The 16,368-nt window shown below is 33.6% G+C and overlaps 2 protein-coding genes across 4 annotated transcripts; both read left to right on the top strand.

Annotated features, from left to right (window-relative positions):
- Positions 1-995: 995 nt before the first annotated feature.
- LOC116004368 (pentatricopeptide repeat-containing protein At1g56690, mitochondrial-like) lies at positions 996-7,656 on the top strand. Of its 3 annotated transcripts, XM_031244390.1 has the most exons (4): positions 996-1,148; positions 3,118-3,325; positions 3,936-6,438; positions 7,180-7,656. In XM_031244390.1, the coding sequence occupies exons 2-3, from the start codon at positions 3,167-3,169 to the stop codon at positions 6,066-6,068; spliced, it is 2,292 nt and encodes a 763-aa protein (XP_031100250.1). In that variant the 5' UTR covers positions 996-1,148; positions 3,118-3,166; the 3' UTR covers positions 6,069-6,438; positions 7,180-7,656. The 3 variants fall into 3 exon arrangements, with proteins under 3 accessions (XP_031100250.1, XP_031100252.1, XP_031100251.1); XM_031244392.1 differs by lacking the exon at positions 996-1,148 and having other exon boundaries at positions 3,197-3,325; positions 3,944-6,438; XM_031244391.1 differs by lacking the exon at positions 996-1,148 and having other exon boundaries at positions 3,211-3,325; positions 3,925-6,438.
- Positions 7,657-8,182: 526 nt separating this feature from the next.
- Positions 8,183-10,190, top strand: LOC116003673 (60S ribosomal protein L7a-1). The gene is made up of 6 exons (XM_031243579.1): positions 8,183-8,264; positions 8,352-8,595; positions 9,214-9,383; positions 9,467-9,595; positions 9,691-9,783; positions 9,885-10,190. The coding sequence occupies exons 1-6, from the start codon at positions 8,262-8,264 to the stop codon at positions 10,014-10,016; spliced, it is 771 nt and encodes a 256-aa protein (XP_031099439.1). The 5' UTR covers positions 8,183-8,261; the 3' UTR covers positions 10,017-10,190.
- The last annotated feature ends 6,178 nt before the right edge of the window (positions 10,191-16,368 follow it).

Raw genomic sequence — 16,368 nt, 5'->3', positions numbered from 1 at the left:
CCCGCCCCGCGGTGGGGCGGGTTAGGGTCATGAAAAATAGGCCCGCGAAAATGCGGGCCTAATGGGGCGGGCCAAAATTGACCCGCGGCCCGCGGGCTAAGTAAAAAATAAAAAAAATATATATATATATATATATTTATTTATTTATTAAATACTCCTAATCCTAAACTTAATCCACCCAACCTATTTAATAATGTTTTGAAATGAAATATTGTTTTGTGACCGGCAAACCCACTATATTTTTTAAATATATATTATTTTATATATATATATTTTCACAGTATGTATATATTCACACTACATTGTGAATATATATATATTCACAGCACACGTGAATATATATATATTCACAGTGCGTGAATATATGTATATTCACATTCTGTGAATATAGATATTGGACAGTCACACACTGTCCAATATATATATTCACAGAATGTGAATATACATATATTCACAGAATGTGAATATACATATATTCACAAACTGTGAATGTATATATTAAAAAAAAAAATGAAAAGCCCGCGAACCCGCGCGAGCGGATTAGGGTTATACAAATTTTGGCCCGCGGGCCTAACGGGCCGGCCCGTAAAAGCCCGTCAAAAATTTGGCCCGCGGCGGGGCGACCCACTTTGACAGTACTAATTCTGATAGTCAAGAGTTTAATTCGTCCAAATTAAAAGAGGAGGACCAAATTTGAAAAATCACAATAGTCAGAAGACCTTTGCTGGAATTAACTCATATCAGGGTCAATAGTACTAAAAAAAAATAAAACAAAAAAAAAAATCCCTAACATACTCTCCCGAGTAGGCCTGGGCAAACCGATTCGGTTTGGTTTTAGACCGATAAACTGATCGGTGCATATAGTAGAGAAACCGATCGGTTCGGTTTTGACCGAACCGAACTGAAAATCGATCGGTTTTTTAAAATTATATATATATATATATATATATATATATATATATATTATAAATTAATAAGACAAATAAACCCTAAGTCATACGCGAGACGTGAGTTCCCACTTTCACCGGCCCCGACCACGTCTCCGCCACCGGCCCCGACCACGTCTCCGGTTCTCCGTCCGGCGGACCACCGCTGTCACGGCCGCACCACGGCAGCCACCACTAGCCTGAACACCATTCATGGCTGAGGTAATCTTTGTAGTAATTTATACTTTGTATTTTTGTAAGTCTTGTTGTTTCAATTTCAATAGTCTTTTTTTTTAATGATTTAGGGCTTTTATTGACTTATTTATGCTTAGTAAATAAAAATAATTTTTTCATCTCTTGATTTAGGGTTCTTGAATTTAAATTTGGGGCATGATATTTAGGTTCTTCATTTAAGATTTTTTAATCGTTCTTGATTTGGGTTCTTCATTTAGGCCTTTAGGGTTGCATTCTACAATTCTAGTTCACTGTTATTAATTCCAGTTCACTGGAATTTAACTGGAATTTGTTCCAGTTGAACTGGACAGTTTCCAGTGAACTTCCAGTGAAGTGGAATTCAATTCCAGTGAATTCAATCTCTAATTGCATAGTATTTTAATTCGGGGGTCTAAAACGGAACCGAAATAAAACCAAATCGAAACCGAACTGTTTAAAACCGAACCCAAGGCTATTGTTAAACCGAATGGTTTAATTTCTTCAAAACCGAAAAAACCGAACCGAAGACCGAAATGCCCACCCCTACTCCCGAGTCCCTCCGCCTCCGCCCCTGCCTCCTTCCATCCGTCTTCTCATCCCTACGGGCGTTGGATTGACGAAGCCGACGCCGAAGCTCTTGAATTGACGACGCACAGGAGCTCCTCCTCCCTTCTCTGTTCTCTCAATCCTTTCGCCTCATTCCCTAAATCTATTATCTCAATACCTTATTCCCTTTGCGGTCTGCTGGGCGATGAGTCAACGACGACAACAACTAAGAGTTACTTCCGCTCCTTTTTAAATTTACAGCTTTGGTTTCTGATTCAGCATAATTAACTGCTCATTTTGGGAATAACTGCTGTGCCATGAAGGTCTATACATGTGCTAGTGAATTTGTTTTAGCTGAGTACATTGCATTCCCTACTGCAAAGCTGAAGACTTACTACTCGGATTTTTATGTTACTTAACTCAGTACATTGCATTCTCTGCTGATTTTTGATAGCCATTCATTTCTTCCTGTAAGATACGCTTGCATTCACTGTATTTTTTATAAGACTATTTAATATTGGATTGGTGGCTTGCCTTTAAAGTTCACTGTAATATAAGCCTGCATTGTTTTTTTTTTTTTGGGTCTTTGGTGGCTTGTCTTTAAAGTTCTTTAACCTTGTGTAGCTTGCTTGACATTGTATATGGGAATCAGTTAAGGGTGTGTTTGGTAACCCGGAAAATGATTTCCGGAAATAATTTTTTGGCCTTTTGGTGTTTGGCAACATCCGGAAAATGTGGTCAACGGAAAACACGTCAACGGAAAACATTTTCCGTTGACCACGGAAAATGAGCTTATTTTTCCGGAAAATGACTTCCGGACAAAAAATCCGGAAGTCATTTTCTGGAACGGAAAATGGCTTCGTGCGATGTTTTTTTGTAAAAAAAAATAAAATTTATTTCTAATTTCTAATAAATATTATTAGTTTATATATTTTTATATTTTAAATAAAATAAAAAAAAATATAATTATATATTTCTACTCATTTTCCGAAAAATGAACCAAACACACACAGACAGACAAACAGCTCATCCAAACGAACTCATTTTCCGGAAAATAACTCATTTTCCAAAAAATATTTTCCAGAAGTCATTTTCCTGCTTTCCAAACACAGCCTAATAGATATTGTAAATGAGTTCCTAGTAATGATGTGAATACATTTCTCTCATTTCAAGTATTGTGTTGTCAAGAGTTTTTGTAACTTGCTTTACATGCACTTGAGAAGGAATTGACAGATACTGTGAATTGGGATTGTTTATTTACCGATGCTATTTACATAATCTTTTTATTGATCTTCAATTTCAATTCTGGTATATGTTTCTTTTTGGTGATACATGTATACAAGCTTTTAACTATACTTTTGAACTTGGCTTAACAATGAGTATATTGTTGTGTATTCACTTCACTCCGCTTAATTTTTAAAATGTCTTTTAGGGAAATGATTTGGGCGAACCCAAACTGTTGAATTGGTTATGATGAACAGATGAAGGCGCGGCAGCTGATCAAGCAGCTCATCCACTCGGCTTCCTTCGGCTCAAGCTCCTCCGTCAAAATTCGAAACTCTTCCCCTCGCGTAATCATTCGGTGCTCATCCACTTCCACCTCCGGCAGCGACTCCATTCCAGTTATCTGTATCAAGAAGGTACGTGGAACTAATTGGTCACGATTAACCATTCTTTGCTCATTAGTTTTGATTCTATTTTCAATATGTAGAGGAAAATTTGGATAGTGTCGTCGCTAGTATTGAGAATGCAATGGTAAGGACTGAGACTTGATTTGATACTTATAATTGAATATTTATGAAGAACAGATGTGGTTGTGCTAATGTTTGAAATTAAATTATGAACTTAGTTTGATCTATTATGAAGGTGATTGTGCTAATGTATGAAAGTTAAAATGTGAACAAAGGCTTTATGCAGTAATTTTTCTTTGCATTTGATTGTGTATACCATTCCCAGGCATTTGATTTCATTCTCAAGAGTCAAGGCCACATTAAAACATGATTGTAACTTGAATGACATTAGAAGTTGAATCTTTATGAAGAATATGTGTTTGTGCTAGTGTATAACTGTATACCATGGTGACTGGAATAACTTTGATTGACGTATTGAGTTTTTTTGAAGAATGTTTGGTTGTGCTAGCATATGAAATTAAAATTAAGTGTTATGTGGAATTTTATCCTTTTTTTTTTCTTCCTATTTTGGTGTTTTTGTTAATTGTACACTTATAAATTGTTACTAGCTTTATCCTAGAAACTCAGAAATCAGAAAATGCGGCGTTTATTGTCTCTCCAACATAGAAACCACTTTTCAAGCTATGTGTCCTCAGCCAACTCACGGATAGCATGCTTTGCCCGCTTGGGTCAAATCAAGGATGCTCGCAAAGTTTTTGATCAATTGCTTAACAAAAATGTTGCTTCATGGAATGCCATAATCTCATGTTACTTCCAAAATCACCGGCCTATTGAAGCTCAACAATTGTTTGATCAAATGCCTAGAAGGAATATTGTGTCTTGGAATGGGTTGGTTTCAGGCTACGTGAAAAATGGGATGGTAAATGAGGCAAGAAAGGTGTTTGAACGAATGCCTGAACGGAATGTTGTGTCATGGACAGCTCTTGTTAGAGGTTATGTTGAGGAAGGGTTGATATCTGAGGCAGAAAGCCTTTTCTGGCAAATGCCAGAAAAGAATGTGGTGTCGTGGACTGTAATGTTGGGAGGTATGATTCAGGTTGGGAGAATTGGTGAGGCAAAGAGACTTTATGACATGATGCCAGTGAAGGATGTGGTGTCAATGACTAACATGGTTGGTGGGTATTGTCTAGCAGGAAGGGTGGATGAGGCACGTGAAATCTTTGATAGCATGGAAGTAAAGAATGTCATTTCTTGGACTTCTATGGTCACAGGTTATGCTCAAAATGACAGGGTAGATATTGCCAGGAAGCTTTTTGAGGTCATGCCTGAGAAGAATGAGGTGTCGTGGACAGCAATGCTGCTAGGGTACACTCAGAATGGAAGAATTGAAGAAGCATGGAAGTTGTTCAAAGAGATGCCTGTAAAACCAACAGCTGCTTGTAATGCAATCATACTTGGGGTAGGACAAAACGGAGAGGTTGACAAGGCAAGGATGGTGTTTGATTCTACAATGGAAAAGGATGATGGAACTTGGAGTGCTATGATTAAAGTTTATGAAAGGAAAGGCTATGAACTAAATGCACTTAATTTATTCCGTTTGATGCAAAGGGAAGGAGTTCGTCCAAATTTTCCTTCATTGATTAGCACACTCTCAGTTTGTGCAAGTCTTGCAACGATTGACTATGGCAGAGAGATACATGCGTTATTAATCAGATCCAAGCTTGATGAAGATATTTATGTCTCCTCAGTGCTAATTACAATGTATGTTAAATGTGGTGATCTTGTCAGGGCAAGAAGAATCTTTGACAGGTTATCTTCTAAGGATACTGTCACGTGGAATTCTATTATAACAGGTTATGCTCAGAATGGTTTAGGAGAAGAAGCCCTTGAAGTGTTTAGAGAAATGTGTTCACAGGGCATTGCACCAGATGTGGTTACCTTTGTGGGAGTTCTGTCTGCTTGCAGCTACACTGGAAAGGTGAAAGAAGGGCAGGATATATTTGAGTTCATGAATTCAAAATACCTATTAGAGCCAGAAAGTGAGCATTATGCTTGTATGGTAGATCTACTTGGTAGAGCTGGTCGCTTGACTGAGGCAATGGATTTGATAGAAAAAATGCCTATGGAAGCAGATGCAGTTATATGGGGTTCTTTGCTTGCTGCTTGTAGGATGCATATGAACTTAGATTTTGCTGAAGTTGCTGGAAAAAAACTTTTACAGCTTGAGCCTGAAAAAACGGGTCCTTATGTCCTACTTTCTAATATTTATGCAACAAAAGGTAGGTGGGCTGATGCTGCAGCAGTCAGGAGAGACATGCGATCTAGGAAATTGAGTAAGTCACCTGGTTGCAGCTGGCTTGTGGTGGAGAAGAAAGTGCATATGTTCACTGGTGGAGAAAGCAAACCCCATCCTGAACATCAAATGATCATCAAAATGTTGGATAAATTAGGTTCCATGTTAAGAGAAGCTGGATATTATCCTGATGGTAGCTTTGTTCTACATGATGTGGAAGAAGAAGAGAGGGTGCAGAGCTTGCGTTATCACAGTGAGAAGCTGGCTGTGGCATATGGACTTCTCAAGTTGCCTGGGGGGATACCTATAAGAGTGATGAAAAATTTGCGGGTTTGTGGGGATTGTCATTCTGCTATAAAGCTAATAGCTAAAGTCACAGGACGAGAGATCATTCTTAGAGATGCAAATAGATTTCATCACTTTAAAGATGGCTCCTGTTCATGCAGAGACTATTGGTGATTTCACTTACATAATGTCAATAGATTGGCAAAAGTCCTGAATTTTCCGTTCAGTAACTTCCATCTCTTGAGGTCCAATGGTGAATATCCAGCTTTAAGTTGAAAGGAATTGGTGATCAATATTTTCTCCTTCCAGTTGAGCTGTTCGAACAAGCTTATAGGAAGGTTTACGAGAGAATTGAATGATATCATCTCCTTGTAATTTACTTTCATTCTGGAGGTTAAAGAAGAGAGTATAGATGAGAGATAAGAAGGTGAAAGTGGTGGTATCGGAAGCTGCATAAGAAAAACAGCAATGGAGATTGAGAGGAGGGTACAATGGGTGGGTAATATAGTTTAAGAATTTCTGAGATCAAGTATTTTGAATCCAGGTAGCTTCTCTCTCTCTCTCTCTCTCTCTCTCTCTCTCTCTCACACACACACACACACACACACACATTTTTACACAAACATTTTTTTTTTTGGGTGAAATTTCAAGAATCTCTCTGGTAAATTAAGTGTGTGTTTGCATTGTTAGAATTGAAAGCAAAACTTGATTGATATTTATAATTTGTTTTTAATGAGATTGAGTTTATTGATAAAAGAATTTAGGGTCCATTTGAAAACTTGGAAAATGATTTCTAGAAAAAAAAATATTTTCATTTTTTGTCATTTGATTGAAAGTTGGAAAACTATTTTTTTCTGTTTAGTTTGCTTCTCAAAAAATGAACAGGAATATACTATAAAGATTTTTCTTATCAAATGTTACTAATGATAATAATAATTGGAATACATAAAAAAAAAATACTAACTTGATAAATCAACTATAAATAAAACTTTATAACTGTAGATTAGAGTTTAATACAATGAAATTTCATGCTCCAACATATCCAATAAGTTTTCTTGCTCCAACCAAAAGAAAGTTATAGAATAACTGATAAAGTTTTATGCTCCAAAGAACATAACCATAAGGAGCAATAGCCTACATCATATAACAAGTGATAGCATGATTATAGTACAGAGGCTGAGAGGCAGGCAAGATTCACAAGTACTTGCATAGCATAGCATAGATCTTGTGAGAGTTGTATATATATAATAATACTAATATTGGGTTGCAATATTTGTTTTAATAGGTGTGGAAGTGAAAATGGACTGCACATTCAAAGCAAGTTCACCAAAAACAGCAGAGCAAATAGAATTCTGAGTGAACAGGACTACAAATTAAACAGGTTTGGTTTTTACAGGTTGGTGAATGGTGATACCTTCAGTGGATGGGATCGAGTGCGCCAGAGAGAACGAATGAAATCGGGAATTCATGCCGGGCAAGCCTGCAGTGTCCCTGCCTCAATAACCACAACTCAGCAAGTCACAGTGAAATCCAGAAGTGCCAACACCTGCATTTACAGCCTCAGTGCTTTAGACTTTCAGACCCTCCAAGAAAAATGCTGCTGCATTATGTGGAAATAAGCACTAAAGGAACACCAAAATTGATTTTCCCTTCTCATCATTATATATCATAATCTATATTTCTGTCTGCTTCCACTTGTCTATAAATGCATTCTTCATATTCAAAGTGAAACTTTTTAAAGTTGAAAATTTGTCATCTCAAATATTTGTGATCACATAGGCACTAAAATGATGGATGATTCTCATACATGTCTGAGTGTGATTCCACAACCTTATGCATTATAATGCAATGAAAAATGCAAAGGAACCCACAAATGAATAAGGTAAATAGAACTGCCAATAAGATTACAATGATACAGTAACTATATATTTCTCTTTTCTCTTTGGGAGAGCATTTGCTAAAATAAGTGATGTGGCGATCTTGTCTACTGATCCAAAACCCAGGCATTATAATCATACAAAGAGTTGACTCCACTAAGATTTGAACCCACTCCGATCATCTATGTAGGAGTGTAAATTGAGATATCGGGTGCCGTGTAAATTGAGATATCGGGTGCCACTAGACTACAAGGTTTTTAGGGTAATATGGATAAAAGATATTATTTTGGGAATATGGATAAATATAATTTGCCATAAACATCATAAAGATATTATTTTGGGAATATGGATAAATATAATTTGCCATAAACATCATAAAGATATTATTTTGGGCCAGGCAAAGAAAGCCCGTCTTATAGGCTTAAAATGTATTTGGGACATGCACTATATAATGTCTTCTCAGAGGACTTAGGGTTTACAGCTTTAAGCGATGGTATACAGAGGTTTTTTCTTACTGATTTTGATTTGCCTGCGGGTTGTGTAGTTGACTGACTGAATTTATCATGTTTTTTATACGAAGGCTCCGAAGAAAGGTGTAAAGCTTCCGGCAAAGAAGAAGGCGGAGAAGGTGGTGAACCCGCTGTTCGAGAAGCGGCCAAAGCAATTTGGAATCGGAGGTGCATTGCCGCCGAAGAAGGATCTTACCAGGTTCGTCAAATGGCCGCAAGTTGTTCGCATCCAGAGGAAGAGGAGGATCCTCAAGCAACGCTTGAAGGTCCCACCAGCACTCAACCAGTTCTCCAAGACCCTTGATAAGAACCTAGGTAGGTCGGTCTCATCTCTCCTTCATCTTTATCTGTTTAATTAGAATCTGGAAATTGTTTGTTACAAACAAAGTTATCAAAAGCACTAGCTACGCCTTGCTAAGGCGCAATCACGAGGGGAAAATTGTTCACAGTTTTGTTTGTTGTTAAAAACTTAAATTACTTAGTAAGTGGTTTGATTCTTTTAGGATTGTGAATTTGTGGCAGACAACAATGCAACTTCTTTTTCTCTGTTAATGCAGTGGATTTGTCATATATAATACGGAGACTATATATATGTATGATGTATCTGTGCGATTTTCATATAAAGCAGATGTGGCTGCTGGTTTTAGTTTTTGCATGATGTAATTAAAGCACTTACTGGCTTGTAAGCTTGATTGCATCTGCCTTATAATGTTATATTTGCCTTAATGGTTTTTATTCTCTATTTCAATCTCTATTCCTTTTCCATATAATGAATGGAGTATTATTTATATTATTATGCATTACTATTTGAATATTATTATTATTATTAATGAACTGTGCTTGATTTGATTTGAATTTAAGTGATAAGTGAGGGTGCTGAATCACATAATACTTTCTTAATGATTCTGTTTTTTTATGCATCTTCATTTGCAGCAACGAATCTCTTCAAGATGCTTCTCAAGTACAGGCCTGAGGATAAGGCTGCTAAGAAGGAACGTCTTTTGAAAAGGGCCCAGGCTGAAAGTGAGGGAAAGACACCTGAACTCAAGAAACCTATTGTTGTTAAGTATGGACTCAAACATGTCACTTATCTCATTGAGCAGGTTTAATCCTCATCTGTACTTTGTTTTTCCAACCATCTGAAAATATTATTTGATAATGATTTTCATTCCTTTTTTTTTTTCAGAATAAAGCCCAATTGGTGGTTATTGCTCATGATGTAGATCCAATTGAGTTGGTTGTTTGGCTTCCAGCTTTGTGCAGGAAGATGGAAATTCCCTACTGCATTGTGAAGGGAAAAGCAAGATTGGGTTCCGTAAGTATTATTAAACAGAAACATTTAAATGTCTTCCAGTGCTTCATTTGTATCCTTTTGTCCTGATGATATTTTTTTTTAAACTCTACTTTCAGATTGTCCACAAGAAGACTGCATCAGTTTTGTGCTTGACCTCAGTGAAGAATGAGGATAAGTTGGAGTTCTCTAAGATTTTGGAGGCTATTAAGGTGAGCAGAGTTCAATTTTATATATCTACTTGTAATGCATAGCAAGTCCTTTATTTTACTTAAATCGGGGCTTGAATTGAATAATCAATCTGTTGTTTCAGGCCAACTTCAATGACAAATATGAAGAGAACCGCAAAAAGTGGGGAGGTGGAATCATGGGTTCTAAATCCCAAGCTAGGACAAAGGCCAAGGAAAGGGTTCTTCAAAAGGAGGCAGCTCAGAGGATGTCTTAAGATTTTATGATGATATTTGCTGTTATCCAGGTTTTTCGGACAGATCAAAGTAGACTAAACTAGTGTTGCGAGGAGAGTTTATTTATGAAATCTATTGCTTTTGACAAAAACTTAATGTGCCATTTCTCGTATTACTGCATACAATCATCTTACCCTGATATTCGTTGCCATTCAGTTTGATGCTTTTTATGGAATTCCTTTCACTATACATCTCAGGAATGGCATTGTATGCCAAGGACCTTGTGGTCCAGTGGCATCAAACCCTTCCCTTTATACGAGAGGTGACTCTTGTGCTTCAATAGGTTGAGAAAGTAGTTATGAACAGATACTGCATTGTAATATAGTTAGTAGTTTTTCAAAAAAAAAAAAAAAAAGGAATGTCATTGTATGCGCTGAGTTTATGCCTCATAAACTGGTTACATGCACTATTGTCTATTTTTAGTGAAATGTGGAAGGTGTACCCTACTCGGGTGAGGGTGAAATCTGATCTGTCTGTACATAAAAAGGTGTATCAAATTCCCTCTCTTCCCATTCAATAAATAACCATTTTTCACTGATCAAGAAAGGCTTCAAAGCTATAACCATTTTTCACTGATCAAGAAAGGCTTCCACTCAAGTACACCCTAGTTCAGAAAGGCCTAACATTACATGATCCTGAAAGTAATTAGTTGCAACTCAATCAAAGAAGAGCAATTAAGAGCCAAGCCAGGTAGATTTCTTCCTCTTACTTACAAAAAGTCAATATTGGACTTGCTGGTGATTAAGCTAACCAGTAAATCGTATGAATAATAAATTTTGGTAGATGCAAATCATGCAATGGCCAAAATTTTCCTGTAAAGCAATGTATACAGTTTATTTAATTTGTGGTGAATCAATCAGCGTAAAGTTGTAAATGAAAATCTAAAACAAAATGTGCTATCATAAAAATTTATAATGATTCCACTAATTCATATTCTAAAAACATAATAAGTCTGCTCTAAAAAAAAAAAAAACATAATAAGTCTCAATCAAGGGTATATCCTTGATTTATGTCCCTCATTTTGGATGTTAATAAATGTGTACATTTTACTTTAAATGTTGTACACTTCAATGTTATTAGACAAAATTGTCCCTACTACATTTTTGTAACAAAACTACCCTTATACCGTTATAACACCGTTAGTTTTAACTCCATTATTACCCTACACTTATATCTATCATATCTTTTTCCTATTATTTAATTGTCATTTTATTTAAATTATTAATTTCTATTTAATGGTTGATTATATTTTAATTAAATTTTTATGAATGGTAAATCATATATGTGTGTATAAAATACATATATTATTTGTGTATTTTGAATTATACATTTTAATTATTTTTATTTATTAATATTTTAATATTGGGCATAAGTTTTCGCGCATCGCGCGTACAAAATACTAGTCATAATTAATACTAGTAATATAGAAAGGTTTTATTGGGTAGCGTTGTTTACAACAATTCTTTAATTAAATCTTAATTTGATTGGATAATTAGAGTGCGTTTAGTGTTTTTTTTCATCGATTAAATGTTTTAAAAAATATTTTCTTTGTATTACATGGGAGTAACTTTGTAAGGAAAATTAATTAATATATTTGGTGTTGCTCTAGAAATAAAAGAATATTTGGTTTATCTATGAACAGTTTTTAAATCCCTTATATATCCTTGTTATTTTTTTTATTTTTTTGAAAATATATATCCTTGTTATATACAAATATTAAAAATAAAAAAATATAACGAATAATTGAGAGTTTAATAAATCACTTTTAAATCAATAAATCATATGCCAAAAAATTTCATTATGTAACAAGAATATTAAAAAAATCAAAATAGTACACATGTAAAAAAAAATGTTAGGGAGAATTTTATTTTTTTTTGATAAATAGAGTTGTTATCCTATGTAGTGGAAGCACTGTTGTGAAAATTGTGCTTAGGAGTCGGCTGACCGCCTAGATTTTCACCATAATCAATGTTCTAGGTGCTCAAAATGACGGTGTTTTGCGTGAAATAACCCTAAATCGGTCTTAAATTCAAAAAATGTAAAAAATAAAATTAAAAAAAATCAAAATTAGCTACTCTAATATTGATACTTTTAAAGTTGTGATTTTGTTACATTGTATTTTGATTCTTTAAATCTTTATACGAAGTATAATTTATTTATTTAAATTTCTAAATGTTTTTTTAGATTGATATTTAATATTTTAGTATTAACTATTAAACCATTAATAATTTATAATTATCAAGTTTTTTTTTTTAAAAAAAAAGAAATTTAAAAACACCTAAACGCCTGAGTAATGCCTAGCGATTTTTGCAATCTTGGGTGAAAGTGACAGATTTCTTATATTTATTAAAAAGTTATTTTTATACGCGCATTGTGCGTATGTGTTAATGCCCAATGTTTATATTTAAATAAATATTTGAAAGTATATCAATGCAAGATTATATAAGAGAAGTTTATACATGGGTAATTGAATGTCGAATTTTTTATTTAAATATCTAACTCAAACTATATGAATCCAAGATAATATAGAAAATTCATTATAATTATTACTAAAATAAATGTTTGCAACCTTGTAAAATCAATAGTCTAAATATTTGGTCTAAAAATGATAGGCTAAATAAATACTACTTTTCATTTGATCGAATTTTTCTAAGTATTTTTAATTATCTTTTGAGTAACATTGTCATTGTCTTCATCTTTACTATTTGTTCTCTTCCTTTTTGTTTGTAATGTGTTATTTGCAATTCAGTTATTGTTGATAGCATAGATGACAACATCATGCAATGAGATTATGATATAGGAGCTATGGACTTTCCTTTAGGTGTTCTGATTGGGGTTCATTTGGTTCAACCATTATTGCTGAATGAGTTATTGTGGATAAAGAAATCCATAGTTTAAGAAAAAATATTAAATAAATTAATAAAAATTTGAAAATTTAAAATATTATATATTCGAAAGATATTAAAAGGTAGTTTCTCGCTTCAATTTGTTGGGTAATGGGTTATTTGAGTACTTTCATTGTCAACAAATCCCCAAGTAGTTAATATGATTGGTTTCAAACTATTCTTTTTTATTTTTATCATGGTATTAAAGAAATACATATGCATCATTTTTTGGTGTAACTACTAATTTATTTAATTCAATAAGAGTAAAATAGAGAGATTCCGCTTCAATTTGTTGGGTTATTTGAGTACTCTCTTTGTCAACTAATCCCCAAGTAGTTAATATAATTAGCTTCAAATTATTTTAAATATTTTTTCATAGTATTAATAAAATACTTGGTAAATAAATATATAACATTATTTTGTACTATAACTTTGATATTTAATTACAAGATATTGTAAAAATAAGATAATGGACAATGTAATTAATATCAATTGATAAATTTGAATGTAAAGAATCTTTGCATATGAGAGAAAATAAAGACAATATAACTAATGAAATTATTTCTCTTATTTAATTTAATTTTTTGATAATGAATACTTTTTTCAAATAAAGGCATTGTAGACACATAATTCTAAATTAAAGAAATACATATGTATCATTTTTTGTTGTAGCTACTCATTTATTTAATTTAATAAGAGTAAAATAGAGTGAGAAACTTAATTATGCCAAATTTGATTGGGATGTGGTTCGAATCTAAGACCTTTCTTATCAAAATTAATGGTTAAGTTAAAAGTTAACGGAATATTAACGGAGAGGAGAATATTTAATAGAAAACTTAACGGATAATCATAAAAGTAATGTTAAATTAGGTAATCTCTATTAATAATATTAATATGAATTATCTTAACCATCTATTCGATTAAATAATTCATCTGAACCATCCATTTGATTAAATAATCTGACCGCCATTTTTTCTACCCATTTTAGGCCTAACTCTCTTTGGCTCTTATTAGTATAGTAGAAATACGTAATTAAATAAATTTGATAAATTTTTAATCACCTAAAAAATCAATCATACTTTTTAAAATTTAAAAAAGTTTGAACTTTACTATCAAACAGTCTTCATAAGTCATAGCAAAATTACCAATTAAACAATAAAATTAGATAAATAAGACTAATTGTACATTTAAATTAGTAACGTATAAAATATAAGTTCAATTAATGGAGCTTAACATAAATTATTTATAATATAATTTTTATAATATTTTATTTTATTGGTAGTATATAATAATTTATATATTGCATATTAAAAATTATAACTCAAATTATTTATAATTTAATTTTTATAATATTTATTTGGTTGTCTTGTAGTATATTAGAAATTACATAAAAAATACTGCTAAATATGAAAACTTAAATTTAAAAATATTTATAGAAAAAAAAACAAATAAAGAAAGAAAGAAAAGTATATAAAATTTGCATACATACAAAAAAAAAAAATTTATATTCCATTTAATTCATTATCAACCAGCAAACAACTTAATTATCCATCGGTAGTGTAACGGAAAATCACACAAATGGAAGCAGAAATTGATAATAGACATTATTATATTATATTATATTATATTATATTATATTATATTATATACAGTAAATGAAGAACAGGGTTGGGATAAATTTACAGGAAACTGATCTTGGCTGATCATAGATTCAATCCAAACACGGAGGAAGAAGCGTCGCCGGAATATCTTTGCAGGCTAATAATCGTCGTCGTCGTCGTCATCCGATGATGAAGAAGACGAGGAGTTGTAGGAGTAACGACGGATGTAATACGGGGTAGGAGGGACACAGAAGAAATTCCAGACGCGTAAAATCATGCGGCCGAGCTGCTGGGCAGGGAAACACAGGACCAGATCCAAGAGCTGATCGCTGGCGATGTGCTCCGGCAAGCACGCCAAGTATTGCCATATCTCGGCCGATCTCGTCGCCGCGGACACCAACAACGCGCCACTGAACGTCATTTTGTTTTCCCGGTGTTTACGGAAGCTATGTATATAGTGTTCAATTGCGAATTCCTTTGGGTTCTTTGATTTTCTCCTTTGGCGGAATTATTTTGAGTGAGGTATTTCGTCGAACAGGTGGTGCGCGGTCGCTTCACGGTGGTGGGACTGCCCTGGGCAAGTTCTGGATTTAATTAGATATTATTCGCAGTACTCTTTTTCTTGATAAGACAAGCAAATATTGCTACCGGCGGACCAAATTTTTTCATAAAGACTTTACAATAAATTTCTTTTTCATTTATCAATTATTAGGAATTGGTTGACTTCAACCTACGTTAAATAAAAATTATATATTGTCACATTAGATATTGATTAGATGTTGATAAGTTTGATGAAAATTTTTGAGGTACACTGAAAGTTCGAGAGAAAAATAATTTTCTATTTTAATTGATTAAAAGATTTTTAAATATTTTATATAGTTTTCTAATTAGTATTTTAAAATTCATAAACTCATTTTCAGGGAATTTTTTTGACTCATTTTTTATACTTGAAAGATTAGTACTTCATTTCTTTTTTTCTTACACGGCGTTTGGTTGGGAAGAGAGAGTTGGGGAGGAAAAGATTGATAATTTGACCCAAAAAAATAATAATGTAGGAATAAAGTAGGAATTCAAATTATATGGAGATAAATAGAATTATTAAGAATGAAAAGGGAAAAAGTGATATAAAGCTATATATATGGGCTTTGGATTGGTAGTTCATAATAGTTTGGGGGAGTGAGTGGCAGCTAAGGTGGTTGGTTGGTTGGTTGGGCTGTTTCGAGATAAAGGTGGCAGAAAAAATTTGTACAAGGGAAGCATTGAGTTGGTTGAAGGAGTGTGAGTTGGACGATGTGATTCTTGAGATGGACGCACAACAAGTTGTATTGGCTATGGAGGATGATCCGCATGAGTTTGGTTTGATCATTGAGGATATTAAAGAACTAATTAGCACCTTCCATTCCCTTCAAAAAAATTAGCACCTTCCAGGGTGTGGTCCTCGTTTGTGAGGCTGTCTGCGAATTAGGTGGATAATGCTTTAACTCGGACATTTGTTTTTTAGTATGATTGTCGGAAGTGGAACATTGCATCCCCTGATTTCATTCATGATAGTTTGCTTGGTGATTTAAGTTAGCTTGGTGTTATGTTTCTTCCCAAAAAGAAAAAAAAGAAAAGAAAAAAGAAGCAAGTCTATGGAAATTAAAATTGCGAAAGTATTTTCTTGTTCCACGAAGTTGAAGTCTTCAAAGTATGAGATCATTGTCTACATTTTTTTTTAGAGAAAATGGTCAAATACATCCTCGAACTTTTGCTAAGAAGTCAATTAGGCACTTGAACTTTTGAAACTTGTTATTTTGAAGCAATAAAACCCACTGAACTGTTGGTGACCTTTAATTGCAGGTCAATTA

The sequence above is a fragment of the Ipomoea triloba genome, chromosome 14 (assembly GCF_003576645.1).
Source record: "Ipomoea triloba cultivar NCNSP0323 chromosome 14, ASM357664v1".
In the NCBI taxonomy this organism is placed as follows: domain Eukaryota; kingdom Viridiplantae; phylum Streptophyta; class Magnoliopsida; order Solanales; family Convolvulaceae; genus Ipomoea; species Ipomoea triloba.
Note: the sequence above shows the minus strand (reverse complement) of the source record. Positions and strands in the feature narration are given on the sequence as shown.